The sequence below is a fragment of the Enoplosus armatus genome, chromosome 17, assembly GCF_043641665.1.
Source record: "Enoplosus armatus isolate fEnoArm2 chromosome 17, fEnoArm2.hap1, whole genome shotgun sequence".
Lineage (NCBI taxonomy): Eukaryota > Metazoa > Chordata > Actinopteri > Centrarchiformes > Enoplosidae > Enoplosus > Enoplosus armatus.
Genome location: NC_092196.1, coordinates 3,619,418 through 3,638,526, shown reverse-complemented (window position 1 = coordinate 3,638,526; position 19,109 = coordinate 3,619,418). Strand labels below are relative to the sequence as shown.

General features: G+C 44.7%; 1 protein-coding gene across 1 annotated transcript; it reads right to left on the bottom strand.

Annotated features, from left to right (window-relative positions):
* Nucleotides 1–3,467: 3,467 nt before the first annotated feature.
* On the bottom strand, nt 3,468–18,673 carry brsk1b (BR serine/threonine kinase 1b). Its single transcript, XM_070922674.1, has 20 exons — nt 18,586–18,673; nt 18,069–18,163; nt 16,352–16,437; nt 15,962–16,102; nt 15,417–15,533; nt 14,842–14,875; nt 14,684–14,752; nt 13,643–13,789; nt 11,824–11,855; nt 10,742–10,906; nt 9,333–9,430; nt 9,074–9,224; nt 8,778–8,838; nt 6,252–6,864; nt 5,850–5,898; nt 5,491–5,614; nt 5,281–5,382; nt 4,689–4,797; nt 4,053–4,142; nt 3,468–3,697 (listed from the first exon to the last, which is right to left on the bottom strand). The coding sequence occupies exons 1-20, from the start codon at nt 18,671–18,673 to the stop codon at nt 3,468–3,470; spliced, it is 2,601 nt and encodes an 866-aa protein (XP_070778775.1).
* Between the last annotated feature and the right edge of the window lie 436 nt (nt 18,674–19,109).

The following is a 19,109-nucleotide window of genomic DNA, read 5'->3' as shown; positions in this document are numbered from 1 at the left end:
GGTGTTGTTTTCCAGTTTTTCTCAGGGAAAGCTGGTTTGCTCTGCGGTGTCAGACATCTTGAAAGTGACACTCTCTATTCACGAAAAAAGAAATCACACTTTCAACAAATACGTGACAAATAAATAAATAAATAAATAAATAGACAAATAAATACATTTTCAATAAATATATGGAACAAAAATATGTTTACACTCTTGCAATCAGTTCAAAAGACGTTTTTGACATTCACATGGTTAGCGCCGCCCTCTGCTTTGCTGGTGGCAAACACGTTTGAAAAATCTAAGCACAGAAAGACCAGAGCAGAGTAGAAAAAAGAATGTATGGAGAGTAAAAAATAAAACAAGCTCAATTTCATTCTTTATGTGTGGCTTCACCCCCCCCTACCCCCCACCCCCCCCCCTCCAGGCAGTATGTGCGCAGAGTTTTTTTTATGACAATAGACACACCCGAGTCCTTTTTCTTTCTTGCTTTTCTTCTTGTGAAAAGTACATTATTTGTTCATCTTCACCTGCCTCTCGCTGTCCTCCCTCAATCTCTCCTTTTGGGGAGGCAGAAAGGGCCAAGGCTTTTGTGGGGCTTTGGCGTCACCCTGCATTGTTCCCGCACCTATTGTCAAACAAAAAGGAACATAGGAAGGGTTTCGGTTGCCTAATTGTGGGTCTAAAAAGCTTAAATACTTGGTTTTCCTGTTTGACCAGCCTCTTTATTTTAAGTCCACATTTCCATCACGGTCCATCTCCTATTACTGTAATTTAAAGAAATTTAATTCTCCTCTCGGTTAAAGAATAGGTTTGGGCTTTTTTCAAGTCTTTCATACAATATTCACATGTCCGTATGTACATTGAAAGAGTTATTCATCACCGTAATCATTCCTCCTTTCCACATTGGCTGTGAAGTCATCCCTTCCTAAAAAATCAGCTGAAGCTAATATGAGAAATTAGCAGTCTGAGTTAGCCAAATGAAATGGGTATCTTTGTCCTGGAAGTCGTATATTGTTCAGACCATAAGTACATGCAACAGTTGGAAAACTTCAGCCTTCGAGCTGTAATTCTAATTAAGCAGCTATACACAGTTTTTGTATCTGGTTTCACTTGTGAACAAACAAGTGAAATATGTAACACAGCAAAAGAAGCTAAATTAGCCTATTTAAATGGTGTCACCACAAGGCTAGCAGTAGGGGTAACCACGTGGAAATAACGTTGCCGTCGGAATAGCAGAAGGTTTTCCTAATTATCCCCATCCTTGCCAACATTGCCTGAAGGCCGCATCATTCCGCCCCTTCCTGTCATATGGGAAAGATGATGGAGATGTTTTACGACTTGCAGAAAATACTGCGAATTGACAATATATCACTATATTCATTAACTTTGGGATTCATTACCTAGAATGACTTAGCTTTCCATGTTTGGTTTCCAGGCACTTCCGTAGTAAGCACCAACTCTCCAAACTTTTCTTTCAGTAAAAATGGAAAATAATTCCCAGTTGTAATTATGACTTGGATATTGATGTCTTCGCTATAACTGTAACTGTAAATTACAGTAACTCCCATGTTGCTGGTGTCGTACCCCAGCGACAAGCCTACATCCAACTGCCAGTAAATATCCTACGCCTCGACTAAAGAAGGAAACGCCGTCCGGTAAAACACGAAGAGGGAACTACGACTTGAGATTCTCAGCCAATTTTTTTTTAATCAATGGGTCCTTGACTTCAGACAGAGCTCGACAAAAGCGGGATGATTAATTTCTACCTGGCGGCTGTCAATCAACCATCAGCTGTAGCTAGCTAGCTAATCAGGCTCATGTTAGCTTCATGAGTTGGTAGAAAGACTCAGACTGACTCAGTTTCAAATGAGAACCTTTAAATGGGTAATATGTGCTTGCTATATACATGGTATTGTGCCAAAAAAAAAAAAAAGCTGAGTATCCCTTCTACTACAGCCCATTCACACCACTTCAGCATGTTGAGAAATCCAAAGTTTGACAGGCCTGCTGTGCCTAGTCATGGCTGCTAAGCTATTATTGCTAGCTAAACTGCTGCCCGGGAGAGCTGTTTAGCCACTGTTAGTTAGGCTAACTGAGACTGCTGAAGCCTCATATTAGCTGCGGCTGAACACTAGAATGTACGGACGGCGAATTATGTCCTCTTTACAGGAGGAAAAACTACAGCGAACAGTAACTCTTTCAATGTACATACGGCGTATGAATGTTGTATTGCGATGGACCAACAGAACTGACTTCCATTGTCATCTCTAAGTTATCTTAAGTTATTGGCTACTAGTTTTTCTTTTGTCCTTCCTTTGCCACCAAATGGATACCTGTTGCTAGCTATCCTTTTTGTCTCCATCTACCTACTCATACCCTCTCTTCCAGCGGACGTTTTCACTAGTGAGACATTCTACCTGTGGTGTGACTAGTGTCCTCAAAATGGGGCTAAATCTAACTAGATGTCCACTTCTTTTTTTTTCTCCTCCTTTAAAGGCAATGCGGTATCATAGCTTCATCAGTGTGATTCAGAAAGAACTGTGGGAATTTATGCTTCTCATACGCTCGAGGAAAAGTTGCGTCTTGTCTGTCCTGTTTTGATATTCACCTAGCTGTAGGGTTACATTACGTAGACCACATCAGATGCATTCTCCGTCATTACTTCGCGTGTGTTCCTCTGCTCTCAGACTCCTTGATTATTGAAGTACAGCATTAAGTTTGCTAATTATCTACAAACAAAATCCACTTCAACAATCAAGTCTAAATCAAGACTCTTCCTGTTATTCTTGTTCCTTTCTCGAAAGACATACTCATTTGGTTGCGTTGCTTGAGAACGCACATTTCGTCTTTGATTAGAAAGTGAGGAGAAGAGAGGAGAGCGGGCTTCCAGTCATGTGACTCATCCTGTTTGGTCAGGTGGTGTTGAGGAGGCTTGATGATCCAGTTTGCTGGTCAGGAAATGATGAAAGAGAGTGACTAAAGGGGCTCCGTGATTGGCTAGTATCTTCCTGTGCCATTTTGACTGACTGATGGGAGGTTTCCTGTTGGGTTTGAACTGCGTGTTGCATGTGATTGGTCGGTGGGAATGTCATGTGCTTTCTTGATTCATCGAAGCAGGTGAACTATGTATATGTATCTATGTATTTCTCTGGTTAGGTGGGACTTTCTGGACATCCTGTGGGACTCGTGCCTCCGGGGCGAAGCTGCCCTTGAAAGCTGACTAGAGATCAGCTCAACCTGCCTCCGCCATCCCCACAAATATACATTTCCGCCAAAATCAGCCATTTGTGGGGGACTCTCCGTCATATCCCTCAATCAGCTTCAGGGAAAAACTTCCCCCTCCTCCATCCCATTGCTTTGGAAAAACGGAAGGAAGCAAGGCAGGAAGTAAGGAAATAGGGAAGGAAATAATGTGGGAAGGATTGAGGGAAGGAAGAGAAAAAGGCCAGGCAGATGACCCTCGCCTCTCTTCCACAACATTCTTTTCAGGGATGAGACTGTGTCCCGTTGGACGTCGAGAGGAGTCTGGTCTTGTCTTTCCCCGACCCTCGCCTTTGTAAGGCGGTCCCGCTGCTGCTCCCACTTCCGCTCCCCCCGTCTGCTGCGCGCTCCTTCTCTCCCCGTTCCCGCTCCCGCTCGGATCCGCTCTCGGAACGCCGGGAGTTCTGACGCGAAGGAGTGCTGGGCTGGCGGGAAAGCTGGCCATTCTTCTCATCTGAGGGTCGAGAGGTAACATCAGGGAGAGAAGAAGTGACACAAACAACTTAACAAGGGGTACATGCAGCGTGTGCATGTATTACTCATGTTGTGGGGACATACATTTGTTACACACATACACAGTCGTATTGTGGGGACTCACCTTCCTTTTGGGGACAAAACGCCAAACAAAGTCCCCATAATGTAAATCATTATATTTTAGCATGACGACTTGGTTTAAGGTTTAGGCAAGTAGTGCTTAGGGGTAGGGTTAGGGTAAGTCGACAGGAAATTAATGTAAGTCAATGTAATGTCCTCTGAAGTGAGGGAAATGTGTGTGTGTGTGTGTGTGTGTGTGTGTTTGCGCTACTTACCAGCCAGTGCCTGCACAGAAGGCTGATCATGACTACTCAGAAGCTGAGCCTGAATGGTTTCCACCACTCTCTTGAACCTGCGACTGGGACCTGGGAGGAGAGAGGATCAGCTAGTCACTCATTTCAGGTTGCCCTGGCTGAGAGAGCATTCTTTTAAAGGTTATAATGTCTGAAAAGTGTGAAAACTGAAACTAAAACAGAAATGAGCATGAATTTGAAGACAATTCAAGAGTCCAAACTTTTAGCCTCATACTCCACATATTCAGAGATCTTTGTAATAATAAATAGATAGATTACTGTGAAACCAAGCTGTAAGTATGAGAAATCTATAATATGGGGGTATTTACTAAATCTACAGCAAAGTTTTTAGCGTTGCCACAATTGGTATCAAAGGCAGTCCTAGGACCTAGTCCTAGGAACACTTTTCCTGTAGTACACTATAATCTAAGAGCTTTAGTGTTATTTTTTGCGTTCTGTGCGGTTAATGATGATTAATTGTTCACCATACGAGGCTGGTTTTAATCATCCCAGGCCAACTTTTCTATCTATCACATTTAAAACTTTGAACAAACATGTTTCAGTGTGCTACCAACTGCTGCTTAACACATACGACAGCCAATGTACACGTCCTCCCACCTGTTATTAGGGTGAAGGTGACGCTGTAGATGCCCATCTCTCTTCTTCCTTCCCTCTCTGCTCGTTCCCTCTCTCGCTCCCTCTCCCCCTCAGAGAAGGCAATGTCCACCTGCAGGAGCACAGGCCAAAAACATCGTTGAATTAATAACATTTGCTCACACACAAAGTTGCGTGTACTCTTAGAGGCTCTACGTGATTATTATTAGTCTGTGTGTTTCTTTCAGTCTATTCATCTCAGCGTCCCCGGGTTGGATCTGTTGGGTTTTTGATACCAACACTGCGGGGCTCTCAGTTGTTAACCTCTGTAATTGTAACATTCATGTATATTTGACATTTTATGTACGAACACAATGCATCAGTACTGCAAACTGCAGCTTGAACCAGGAATTCTGCATAAATTGCCCATAAAGCTGCTTGAAAGTGGCCAGTATTAGATGTCAATCTTGTATCTGCGCCATTGAATCCTCATGTATATGATATGAAACACTTTTCTTCCTCTTCACTGGGTGCGCCGGGATGTAGCCAACACACATTCGTAAAGATGGAGTTTTGTGTCTGTCAGTGTTTAAGGGGTCAAAAAGTGAAGAAATACTTGGAACTTGACGGGCTTCTGGAAGACAGAGGGGCCGCCGGAGGACTTGTACTCTGCGCGGAAGCTGTTCTGAGACACCACACTGTGGCTGAGGGACGGGATCTGCGGAGACAAAAGAAAACGGGTCGGTGAGAAAGGTCACGTCTTAAATCTGAGCCTTTAACGCCGCAAATGGTACCACACAGCTTATCTGAGCTCGACCGCACTCACAGAGAGAAAGGCGTGGACGATGTCGGCCTTGATAGAGCTGAGCGGCTTGTCTCGAATCATGACAAAGATCTGCTCCTCTTTCTCCAGGCTGATGAAGTTGCCGAACCAGGACCTCTTAGCCAGTCTGCAAATGAGCGCGGGTTTGATATATGGCAGATTAGTTCCATTCACACATTTCACACATTACACAGAGTACAAATGAAGTAGCACACAAAATGAATTCAGGTTGGATATGCTATTTTTAACGGGCCTATAATGACTGACCTAGTGTTCAGTGACCTGTAACTTAAAACAGGACATCAAATAGAAATGTTGTATTGCAAACAGAGAAGGACAAACTGAGACATGTGTGGACTTACTCTGGACTGGACTCTGGAGTCAAACTGGACATGTCCTCTGATGTGGGGACTAAAAATAAAAATTAAAACAGACAAGAGAAAGAGAGAGGAGGGAGGACGAGAACAGAAAAGGGCAGTGAATCTTGATGACAGGCCTTAATCTAATTGCCCTAATTACAGATTATCACAGAATCAGACATTACTCAACATAGCTGCAGGCTGCAGGCCGGGGCGTGCACTAATTTCTTCTTGGTAATAACAGATTCTATCTTGGATGCGAATGCAGAGTAAAAGACCCCTGATTGTTAGCAGAGCATCAAGTTCACATTGATGGAGAAAAATATCACTTCATCCTACAGCTGCAAAACAAATGATTAGGATGTATTATCTCAACCAATCAGCGTGGAGGATTGGTTCGCTCACCTTGCAGTTTGCGCCGATGGAAGCGCGGCGAGCCCAGGAGGTTGTTTTTGAACGAGTTGAGCCTTGTCCTCCAGTGGCCCGAGCTCGAGGCGGCCATGCCGCCGCTGCCGCCCGGGCTGGAGGGTGGGGTCAGCGACAGCGAGGCCCCGCCGGCCCCGTCCGCTCTGGAAGAAGAAGACGAGGAGGAAGAGGAGGGAGGGGTGGTGGAGGAAGGGTGTTGGATTTGGTGCACAGGCGTGCCCAGCGGGGTGGGCAACGGTGAGCCCTGCGGCGTGACCTGCGACACAGGAGGAGGGGTGGCAGAGGAGTTAGAGGACGAATGGACGTTCTTGGACTTGAACACAGACGGGGAAGGGAAGTTGAAGAAGCGTGGGATGGGGGAGAGGAGTGGGGAGGGGGACGGGGAAGGGGAGCGTGGAGTCTGGAGAGGGAGGGACTTCATGGAGTTGAGCGGGGGCCGGTCAGTGGGGCCCTTTGAGGGCAGGGTCTGGGTTTTTGGGTCAGGCGCCGGGCGGGCAGGCCGAGAGGTGGTGGCACTTCCTGGTTTAGGGTCTTTGGAGGAGGAAGCGGAGGTGGGGGTGACTTCTGGGTGGCTGAAAGTGAAGACTGGGCTCTGATGGGACAGACAGAGAGAGATGGAGAGAAGGAGGGAAGGAGGGATGGACAGATGAGAGAGAGCAATGGTCATGAATTATGGTTCATGGAAACGATTCTTCTACAAGCCTCGATCAAATGCACCAAATAGAAGATGGATTCGGTGATCTATACTCTTGGGTATAGTTATGTGTGTGTTTATGTGTTTAGTCCCTTCTTGCCGATGTCAGCATGTGCATACAGATGTTTGTATGGGGCAGCATGGGGCGTCTATAAAATGGGAATGTGAATGACTGAGAACGTGACAGTATGATGGACAGGCATGGCTAGCAGTGACAGTCTGAGAAAGAGCTGTCAGAGAAAAATACATCATCACAGGAAATTTGGTTTTGATGGCCAAAACTGATATTGAAGCTGCTCATAACACATATATGTTTACTATGCATACTGTGGGGTCGACAGGAAAAGACTGGAACGTTCTGATACATTTGACATCTAAAACTGTTTTTTGTCCACATCACACAACACTGCAGAAAGCTAACAAAAACCTGATTGATTGCAACTGATAAACAAACACTATGTTGCCTTCAGGAACCCGTATAAATATCCAAATTACATGGAATTATTCTATATGTTTAATATTGTCAACAATTACAAAGAAAAGACTAAAACCAGATTGTCTCTCAATGCTACCTGACTTCCCTATTCTGTCTTTGGCGCTTAGCTCCAAGCCCACTGGTCCCTATTGAAGATGTAAATGTTTAAAAACTGGTCACAAATATATAGTTTCAAGGCTCAGTATTTTTGTAAAACAACTTGGCACTGTAGTTTTTATCAAACATCCCTCAAAAAGGAGGAAATAGTGCAGTTATTTGGGACTATTTGCAGTTGCGGATGAATATACATTTGGTACGTTAGCATTTACATCAGCAGGACAGTGAATGTGGGATTGACTTGAAATAAACCACAGTGCCCATGTTCGTGGCAATAAAAGAACATGTCATACAGTGCATCGCTATGGCTTACTGGTGTGTTTTTAATAGTTTCTGGACAACAATGGCTTTGGCTACACAGAACATACTTCCTTACCATCAATGTCATTGTTGGTTTTGGTCTTTTCATGAGATTTGTTGACAATTAGAAAAATATGATCAGCCTATGATCAGATGTGCTTGCTGTATGTACAAAAATAGACTATGGTTTTGGTAGGGTGTGCTTGCCACCCATATTTCCCATTTCCAATATTTCCCATTGTCCGAGTTCTACAGTCCCAATGCACACCAGAAGTCTAAGTTCCAAGGAAATAAATTTAACACTAAATTTAAGTGATTATTATTAAAGGAATTGTTTGACCTTCTGGAAAACATACTCAAGTTGCTGAGAGTTAGACAAGAAAATTTACACCACTCCCATGTTCCATCCACCCATCCATTAGCTATACCCACTTATCCTTGAGGATTACGGGGGGACTGGAGCCAATCCCAGCTGACATAGGGCGAGAGGCAGGGTACACCCTGGACAGGTCGCCAGTCCATCACAGGGCTGACACATAGAGATGGACAACCTTTTTAGAGTCGCCAATTAACCTAACCTGCATGTCTCTGGACTGTGGGAGGAAACCCGGAGAAAATGGAGGGAACATACAAACCCACACAGAGTGGCCCCAGCCGGCCGGCAGGTTCGAACCCAGAACATCAAATAAACATTAATGCAGCTTTCTGTGCCAATCCCCCATGTTACAGGCATAGGGAGATTGAAATGGGTGGGATCATTTTGGATCCGATGTTGCAGCTGTGAAATCTCACAAGTTCTTGCAACATGGTTTAATAAAATGTAAGCGTGCAGATTGTTATATTAAAAACGTGATCATGAATACCACAGCTAGATCAGAAACAACAGATAGTTCTAAACAGAGTGGAGTGAAGTTCTTACCCTGGGACTGCTGAGGGGACTGGAGGACAGACCCGTGGACGCTCCGCTGACTGAACGAGACCTTTTGAAGACAGCAGCAAACATTAAGAGTCATTGGGGCAGATGTGACTTTCAGGTGTAACAATCAAAAGATGTTCTGTAGTTTATAATTCTGATCCGTTCCGAGGTTGAGCTTCTGAGCTTGTTATTGAGGATTAGGGTTATTATTTATTCCCACCTGTAATTGTGGTATTAACTTGACTGTCCACAATTTCCATCAATCAAAAAAATGTCAAGATGTCAGTGCTGGTTCATACCTCTGGCTGTGTGCATTAGTGTCCAGGGCCCGGCGAGGTGGGGTGGGAGAACCCTGATCTGTGACACTGAGGACCTCCAGGCTCTTCCTCTCTGGACGACAGCGGCCATGACGCGTCAGCATGGGGGAGTCCACGCGCTTCCTGGGTGGGTCTTGGAGGACGAAAATATTAGTTCAGAAATGGAAAATGGAATTTTGAAAGTGAAAGTTTTTGCCTTGTTGTTCTTGGTTAGGCTGTCAAATGGTTAAAGTGTTCTCACCTATGTCATTTCTGGGTGGCAGATCCTCGTCTTCACAGCTGGGGTACCGCTCCTTCCTGTCCAACAGGAGGTAGTAGATCATCTTCTCCTGGTTCTCCCTGCATAAAGAGATGCAGAGAGACACAGGGACCAAAGGTCAGAAAGAGAGGAGACAAGGCAGACGGCAGTACTGAGTCTGGGAGTCGGGGAACACAGGAAAGACAAGAGGCTTGTCGGGGTCGTCGCAAGTCTCCTGACAACTACAGCTGGCACCGCCCACATGTCAATAATGGCAAATAGATAGTAACTGATGGAAGTAATATTTGATAAATTGTTTCTAAATACGGAGAAAGCGTCACGCTAAACTTCAACATTGTTTCAAGTCATTCAAAGTTGCAGCTTGAGCTAAAAAGTCAGCTCAGTTTACTCTGTTGACAATTTTTGTTTTGCTACTTTAGCTAGCTAATAAGCTCGCAAGCTAATTCAGCAAAGTATCTATTGTTACTGTTTATGAGGGTCAACTGTACTGTAGATTCAAACTGTAAACACAACACTGACATACTGTTGCGTATCTATCACACCTTTGTTATTTTTGGTTTCCACTGACTCTTAAGGGAAATATCTGGCTGTCGTTAGCTGCTAAGCTAAGCTAGGTTGGTCTGTCTGCCGCTTGGTGCTGGTCAGGTAGTGTACAGTGGATTCGGGACGACGAGAGCTGTGAGTCCAAACAGGTGAGTTGCGGGCCGGAAAACTAAAAAAACAGCAAGCTGTGAGACGCTAAAGCGCTTCGTAGGGCTGAGGACAACTGCAGGGTCAGGTCACAAATCTGTGTGTCACACAGATTAGCTCAGCTTTAACACAAATGCTTCATGTCTGTCGGCCTGTCTTGTCGAAGAGGTCTGCACTGCCACTGCTGTTGCATTGTGGGTGGTGAAGGGGTGGGCGGAGAGAGGGATAAAAGAGGCATTGTTGACATTGTCGCCCTTGTTCCTGCCATGCCAGGCAGATTAATGATCAATGTAACTGACTGGCCACAATGAGACAAGAAAGACAACCAGAGAGACAGAGAGAGACATTGTGAGAGAGAAATTAAAAATTCACACACACACACACACACACACACACACACATGCAAATGCACTGCGCATTGCATGTGGGCCTCTGTGAGACATGTCTGTTGCACTTGTTTAATGATTGCATTTAGGGATGGAAAGGTGCAGTGGAAACACCGGCTTATGCTTCGAATTCTCTCCCTGGTCTATTAATTTGTGTTATGCAGTTGGAAATGAAGCCGATTTATAAAACAGTCTGATTGATGTTTGAGTTCTTCTTGTCAAATATTCCAGCATATTCACTTCTCACCAGTGGTTCACATTGACGCGTTGCCATCTATTCAAAGTGGAAATGTTTGATGGGTTATATTTACTCACTCCTCACTTGTAAGGTCCTGTGTGAGTTTGACCCGGTCTCTGAAGCACCCTAAGGAGTACATGCTCTCCAGGACGTCGGGGTCCAGCTCCGTTAAGGACACGATCCTCTTCACACACACCCGGCGAGGGGGCGGCTGCTCTGGGCAAGGCTCATTACGACCGCCCCTGGCAGGGAAAAGTCAGTGTGTGTAGTTAGCAATTACAGACGTTAGAAACAACTCAAAGTTTACACAAGCGCCGACAGACAATGAGGTCCAACAGGTTTAGGGTCAACTGATTGAGAACTTTTCACAGTCTGACATTATGGTGCGGCAGCAAGACAAGACGTTGGTCTGCCAATTACTCTCAGTTTTGGCCGTGGTGACACTACTTCCTGCATTATTTCTTCCTAGACCTTTATGATCTAGGTTTCATTGGTGGACTTGATGCGTTTTCTTGGGTGAAACTTTTTAAAACTTGTCGTTTTTAACATGGCCATAACATCCCAAAATCTGCCAATGAGCATCTTCACTATAGCACAAAGATATTGGTCTGAACATTGGCTTTCAAAAACTCTTAAGATGCTAGCTGCTTTGGACTAAAATCCACAACAAACCGAGGTTGTGATTTCACAATTTTTGCTTTGCACAATCCATGTCTTGGGGCTTAGAGCTAATTTTTTTCTCTCTTTGCTTTCACTTTCATGCCTTGAGTAGACTGAAGAGGTAAAATCCAAAATAGATCACAGCACCCGGTTAGCATACTGTATGTATGATGTGGTGCATGTTACTTTAGTACCAATATGACTTCCTCAGAAGCATTACAGCTTATGATCAGACTTGTTGTGGAACGAGGAACTTTTAAAGGTAACCTATCCTGTGATCTGGTATTATGATCGTTCACTTTGAACTCAAAACAGGGTTGAAATCAACAGGAGGAAATAGAGATTTTCAGAAACTGTCGTGACTTTGCTGATGACAGTCTGGGTAGCTGGAGCATTTTGAGGTAATCTTGAAATGTAAAAAGGGAGGTGTGGGTGGCTTAGGTTTACAAGGGTAAAGGTAAAACGGGGGGAAAAAAGTAAGAAAAATGAATGTACTTACTGGTACCAGGGATGTTTCTGTATTGCTTCTAGCTGTAATCAACACAAATATAAGACAATATTAAATACTGACAAAAATATTAAACTGAACACAGGGTTCTAACTCAAACCAGTATTTTTCCTTATAGAAGTCAGCATTGCAGATACACTTATGATGCTAGCAGCATGGCTCTTTGGACGGTCAGTCCATCACGTTGGTCCAGACTGAAATATCTCAACAAATATTGAAGGAATTGCCATGAAATTTGGTGCAAACATTCATGGCCCCCACAGGATAAATTGTAATATTTTTAATCATTCAATCAATTGCTTTTTTTTAATGACTAAATACTTACAACATTCCCACAGGCCTCAGCTGTACTTTGTGTTTCGTTCTAATTAGGAAATGTTAGCACGCTAACATGCTAAAATAAGGTGGTGAACATGGCAAATGTTACACCGGCATGGTGGCACTGTTAATGTGAGCATGTTAGCATACTGATGTTAGCATGTAGCTCAAATACAGCCTCACAGAGCATGGCTGCAGACTCTTTTCTACTTGTTTCTAATTCCACGACCTCGGGAAAAAGTCTACCTGCAGTCTAGTTCCCCTACTACATTATATATTCTGTATTAGTCCCCTCTCTGCATTAGGACTGCATACAGTGGTAGCCATCGCATCAATACTGCACACTGTCTCTTGGGGTGTGAGTAACGGAGCAGCTGCAGTTCTGCAAGCATGTACAAAGTCAAAAGTGGGCCTGCTGGGAACACCGTATTTGTACATCTGCAGAGAGGAAACTAGCAAGCAGCTGCATGCAGTGAGAGCTTTGCATTTTTTTTTTTTAACTTGCTTAGAAAGTACTGTATGCAGCACTGAGGAGACACTATGATGAAAAAGGGCAAAATTGAAGACATTCCTAATGTCCTGCTTCCTAACCGATACACTTTTGAACTGGATTGAAATCTGTCTCCCTGCGTGGTGGGTGATTTCCATGGAGGCAACTAGCAGACAGGCAGAGACAGAGAGACAGTCTGACCTGGTTTCAGGCTCCATTAATCAACAGCTCATCAGACGAAGCCACAGCTTTGATTAAATCTGCTCTGTTGTAGCTGGATGACTAACTGACCAGACTATATCTTTGTCGTTATTTTACAGCATCGTGTCTCCATCTAAGCAGGAATGCATTTCCACCCCACAAGCCTGCTTTATCCCAGCTCCAATTTATAACCTGAGTACAGTGGAATTTCCTCTAGCAGTCCATTCACTCAGTCATGCATTTATTCATTCACATACCCTCTCCCCTCCATCTCGCTCAGAACTGCCTGTCTCTTTTCAAGCCTTGCTTTCAGGAGGGAAAGCTGGCATTTAGGTGAAAAGGAAGAGAGGTCCTCATCTCTTTCACTGAGACACTTGCATCCATTCATTCATATTGTACATACATGCAAATATATACAAAAAAACTTTGGGGCCGTCCTGGAAATAAAGAAACAGCATTGCATTTGTATTGCAGGGTAGAGCTTGTCAGCCCTAGTAATGATAAGCATACTGTATATTTTCCCTTTAATGTCCCAAGAGAAAAGACTTTCAGGATAAGGACTAACCGATGTGTTTGGAAAATGTAAAGGTACCACTGGGTAACGTTGGTTGGGGTTGCTGGAGCGTAAACTTCCCCAAATCCGATAAAGAGCTGCTAATGTTTAGAACCGTTGCAGCCGAGGGGCAGAGCTACAGGAAACACTATTTGAGGGGGAACAGACTCTGACACAAGACCGGCTTCCACGCAGTGAGGAAATACTGTACAGCTGATAGTGCTAGTCGTGAACGGGGCCCTCCTCACCGTGAGTCTCTTGTCAGCATTGACTTCTATCATGCCTTTAAGCAAAGCCTGGCAGTCAGGAGGTATAAAGTGGGGCATGTGGAACACCCCGCTCTTCACTTTCTCTAGAAGCTGCCGCAGGTTGTCATGGTCAAAGGGCAAGGCACCCTGGGAGGGGATGGGATGGGACGGAGAGAGACAGAAAGAAGGGAGAAGTGACGGGAGAGGATGAAAAAGAGATACAGAGAGATTATATATACTTTGGGTGTTTTATCACTCATATATGCAGGTAGAACCATGTGACGTCTGTGTTTGGTTGTTTTGTGTGTCAATCAAAAATCCTGTCAATGAATCGTTTTTTGGGGAAATACACTTAGCTTAGCTTAGCATAGAGACTGAAAGCAGGCCTGGCTCCGTTCAAAGGAAACAAAATTCACCTACCAACACCTCTGAAGGTCAATAATTAATACAATAAAAAAGTTATGTCTTGTTTGTTTAATCCGTACAATAACTTGTAAAGTGTAAAATGACAATTCACAGTTTTACGGGGGGGGTAAACAAAGCAGATATAATGTGTTAGGAGGAGGTACCCAGTGGAGTTTTCTTGTAGACAAAGACAGCCATGTCTTTGAGTTACGTTTCTCACAAAAACGCATTGTATGCTTATTTAAAGCTTCATACTTTTTTTCTGTCCATGTTTGCTAGCAGTCGTTTTCTTCCTGCTATTTGCTGGCGCATTGCTACATTTCTTGGCTGGTTACCAACTGTCAATGAGTGTAAACCCATGTCACCCACGTGCTTGCGCTTCCTACTGCCTTGCTAGTCGAGCACGAAATGTAAACAAAATGGCGACCCGCTCATCACAACACCGCTCCACTCAAAAAAACGTCAAAACAGGGTACCTTTAAGATTTAATACTGATCCTGAGAGAACGCATGAGGTTCAGTGTTATTGCTGTGCCACATGAGACGAATAGTGGGAATTAAAGAAAAGAAAAGACAAGCAACTAAATACTGGCCGAAAAAACAAAAATAGAACAGAATATAAGACGGATCTTCTTACCACAAGAAGAGCAAAGAGGATGACTCCACAACTCCAAACATCTGCCCTGCGACCATCGTACTTCTCCCCCTGAAACACAAATGCAAGGACAGGGTAGCATTAGACATGCACGCGCGCACACACACACACACACACACACTGAGAGGGAAGTAACTTACCCTTATGACCTCTGGGCAAGCATAATGTGGGGATCTATAAATAAAGAAAAGAAAACTATTAAATGATTCGACCAGACACAAACATTGACACAGACGAAGGAAGCACCGAGTTCCTGTGTGTGTGAAGTGTTGATGCTGAACACCTGCTCTTTTATCCACGGGACAGACTGAGCAGGTGACTCCAGGGGAAAGCTACAATCCCTTGCTAATTTCATCTGTTCAAATCCTCGTTCCTCCTGATGGTCAGAACATGTTTCAGCTTTTAAATAGAGCCAATCGATTATGTGTAAAGAAGCAGAACAGAGCGTTGAGCACACTTTGTGCATATCATCAAGTTTGACCAATTGCTTGCATGTTAAAGTAATTAAAATATCACATGTCACTTGAAAGATGCATCTAATTTTTCATTTGGGGCCAACTCGCACAGTGTGTAGTGTGTAATGGAGCTCTAAAAACTTGACTGGCACCCCTCGTGTATAACATTTTAGGAACGTAAAGATAGTCAAAGATAATATTTAAACAGGTAGGTGGGTAAACACAGGCTGTAATTGTAACCCATCTAACCCAGTACTCACCCACAACTGGTTTCCAACAGGCTGTCGCCGACTTGTAGCGAGGCCATGCCGAAGTCTGCTATCCTGATGTTGTTCTTCTCATCCAGGAGAAGATTCTCTGGCTTCAGGTCTCTGTGACTGGACACACACACACACACACACACACACGCTCAATGAAAGTACTCGAGTTTATCCTGACATTTCTTATTGACTGTTTCAGCGACAAGGAAGCGCTCCGGCAGGTTAGTTTTAGCTCGGCGCACCAAATAAACTGGCACCTATGTAACATCTATGATACCATAACAGAAGTTGTGTTCAAGAGCTAGTTGTAAGCTAGCTCAATTTTGCGGGGAAAATCCTCTTTTTGACATGACGCCTGCCGTGGATGTGATGAAATCAGGTCACATGGCCGCCTCACAAATGTAGACGAGTGTTCCCAACGTTATAGTTTATAATTTATAGTAGGCGATCTGAGAATTTTTATCTCCAGCCGGAATCGGCTATGGATATGGAACAACAACAACAAAAAAGAGCGGGCCTGATAAGGTCAATAGTCTCTCACAGACCATATGGAGTGATTGTGGCAGAAGTCAAGGGCGGAGATGATTTGTCTGAAGAACTTCCTGGCCTCTTTGGGCGTCAGCCTGCCCTTCTTGACCAGGTAGTCAAATAACTCTCCGCCGGACACATGCTCCAACACCAGGTACCTGAGGGACAGACGGGCACAGGGATCAGAGAGGTGGAGGATCCTTGGTCACAGAAACATGTCAAAAAAAAAAATCTATATCTTCCATGTCATATGGTTATTTATCTCAGTTTTGTCTTACAGAACCTGTTCCCCCTTTCAGATTCAAGGTTGTTTCTACTCTGGCAGAGATCCAGAGGCAGAGAGGGAAGATTAAAAAAAAAAAAAAAAAAAAAAAACAAAGTCAGCGGAAAGATAAAGAGATACTCACAGGTATTTGTTATTCTCATAGACATCATGCAGCTTCAGAACGTGAGGGTGCTCTATTAGTTTAAGAATCGCTATTTCTCTCTCCACCTGGATAGACGGAGGGAGGCGGCGGGGTGTGGGGAAAGGTTAGGAGAGAGGGAGAGGAGGAGCGGTGCAGATTGAAATGTCAGAAGGAAGAGGAAGGTAAATATGACGTAGGGCAGAGAGAGAGAGAGGGAGAGAGGGAGAAGGCAAGTAGGAAGGCAGAGTTAGGTCAAATGTAGAGCAGACCTTGACAGTATTAAATGGTATTGTAAATTCTGTAATATTCATTTCAAGGCAAATAAGTCATTGAAGTTGTGGTGACAAAAGGAGTTTGTATTGTATTGGATTGTAGACAGGGAGGGGGCAGAATAAGCAAACATCAATTTATTCTATAATGAAGTGTGTTATTCAAAGTATGTAGGAAACATGAAGAAGGAAAGGAAGGAGCAGGCCATGGCCTGTACAGTCAGCTAGCTCCTATAGCTCCTAGCATGGCGACTTAAAGCTGCGCCAATCAATATTTTCATACAAACAATCAACCAAATGACTACGTGTCATGTAAAAGGCGTCCCTCACAGTGGCAAACCTGCAGACAATTGCCACCAACTCTGCACTTCCACCTCGCGCTTACGGTAGCGCTTTAGCGTCTTTCGGTCCGTTGTTTTGGTTTCACGTTCGCAAACACAGGTGATTTAAATGTGTGTCAGAGCTAAAGACACACGTTTGATCAAAAGATCGGTTTTTTTTTTTAGCTCAATGCCATACTCATATACCAATATTGGAAGACTTTTTAGTCGCTGTAGTCATTCCCACTCCATATGAGGCTTCAGCAGTCTGAATTAGGCAACTCACAATGTTCAGAAATGTGTTCAGCCGGCCTTCCCAGCTAAAGCCAGCGGGCAGCGGGTACTACTATTACTGGGTATCACGGTGTAAGCAATGGGCAACTTTCCAAAGCAACACAAATGAGCAACACCGTATAAACCAGAGGACTGGGGACCGAAGGGTGGCGTTTAGTCTTTGGTGCAAAAGGCCTTTATTTCCGCACATTCATTTGTGATCTGACTAAAGACAGAAATCTGGTCAAAAAAACACACCAACGTATGCTGTTTGAGTTACCAATACACAAGTCTGATCTTACATAGAACAAGGCTCTCGAGCGTTCTCTAGATCACACTCAAAACAGATATTTGTATGCACTAAAAGCATGTGACGCCACACTTCCCTGTGCCCAAAATTTCCCCTGAGCAACCTGCTGTGTTTTAAAAAAAAATAAAAAAAAAAGGAAAGCAAGCAATCAGCCGCATTAGAAACCCCAACGTGGGGAGAAAAAAAAAAAAGAAGCTATTCAAACTGTACTTTGGTCCAGTGTGTTTCAGCTGCAGCAGCTTTCATCAGAGGGCTTAATTAGCAGAATGAAATCATCTCTATTGTTCGGCATACAGAAGCAGTGCCCACACACTCGCCGGCTCCAAGTTGCAACACACAGACGGGCTTTTTCTTGACAAAAATAAAGACTCTATTTCTGCTGCTCTTCCTGCGGGCTGGAGGGTGCGAGCTCGCACGGTTTGAGCTTCGCAGCCACCATAATTGCAGCCGTAGTGACTACCAGGCAGAGCAGATGCAGCTGGTGAGGTAGGGACAGGCAGACAGACAGACAGACAGATAGACGAGGTCAGTTCTGAGTACTGTACCTTCATCAGGACTGACTCGGAGAGCTTCTCTCTGTTGACAATCTTTATGGCCACCTTCTGCCCCGTTATACAGTGGACCCCCAACTTCACCAGTCCTGAGAGAGAGAGAGAGAGAGAGAGGGAGAGAATGTTTGAGTATCACAAATCATCATGCAGTGTGAAGACAGGAAGGAGGGGATGTCATAAATTATTCAAAAAGCTTTACTGACATTGTCACAAGCGTTGACCAAACCCGGGCTCACAAGGCAGACTGATTGGAACATTTGCACCACGTTTGCCCCCTCCCTCCCAAATGCTAAGAGAAAACGCAAGCCTACATCCTGTAATGAATTGCAGCTGACCCTTTAAGAAGGCTGTAGCAGAATAAAACCATGTTAGATAAGAAGACTTACAGAGGGAACGAGGATTAAACGGCGTCCTCTGAATATCATAATGCTGAAGTGATTCTGGATTCTGGAGTCAGCTGATGCACCTTGCAGACTAGTCCTGCTGCTACTAAGACTTGAGAGGCTCCTACCTGTCTGCCCCTTCCCGAGGGTCTTCTCCAGCCGGTAAGGCCCCACATACTGGCTGGACTGGACCACCGTCAGCTCCTTGCTGCTCATCCTTCCCGAGATGAAATTCTGATATAAGGCAGATCAAGATTGCGGTCGCTCCTGCTCCGTGCGTGGTGCCGTAACGCACATCACAAGGCGGCTGGATACGGCGGCGGAAGGGGAGAGGTACGGAGGACTGGTCGTGATCTAAAGCCGGGCCCTGCAGGCTACTCCCATGCACTTGTTTGTCATGCGGTCAGGTCCGCGCTCGGAGTGAGAGCCGGCCCAGTATCCACTCTGTTAGGCCTGGAATGGAGTGGTCCTCGGTCCGTGCCTGTGTGTCACTACAGCACGGAAAGCAGCATCATTCAGAGGGGGGTGGGGGGTGAGGGGGGGGGGGTGGTGGTGGTGGTGGGTAAGGTAGAAAAGATCAGAAAGAAGAGGACGCGTGAGGTTTGACCGGTGCCAGTGATGGGAGATGTCAAGCCCACCCTCCCTCCCTCCC

Bases quoted from the DNA above. Each gene is read 5' to 3' on its own strand.
- brsk1b (XM_070922674.1), bottom strand. From the start codon at position 18,673: ATGAGCAGCAAGGAGCTGACGGTGGTCCAGTCCAGCCAGTATGTGGGG. The intron at 16,103-16,351 runs GTGAGTATCTCT...TCTGTCCCTCAG, and splicing joins TATGAGAATAACAAATACCT to GTACCTGGTGTTGGAGCATG. The intron at 14,876-15,416 runs GTGAGTACTGGG...CTTTATTTATAG, and splicing joins CTGTTGGAAACCAGTTGTGG to ATCCCCACATTATGCTTGCC.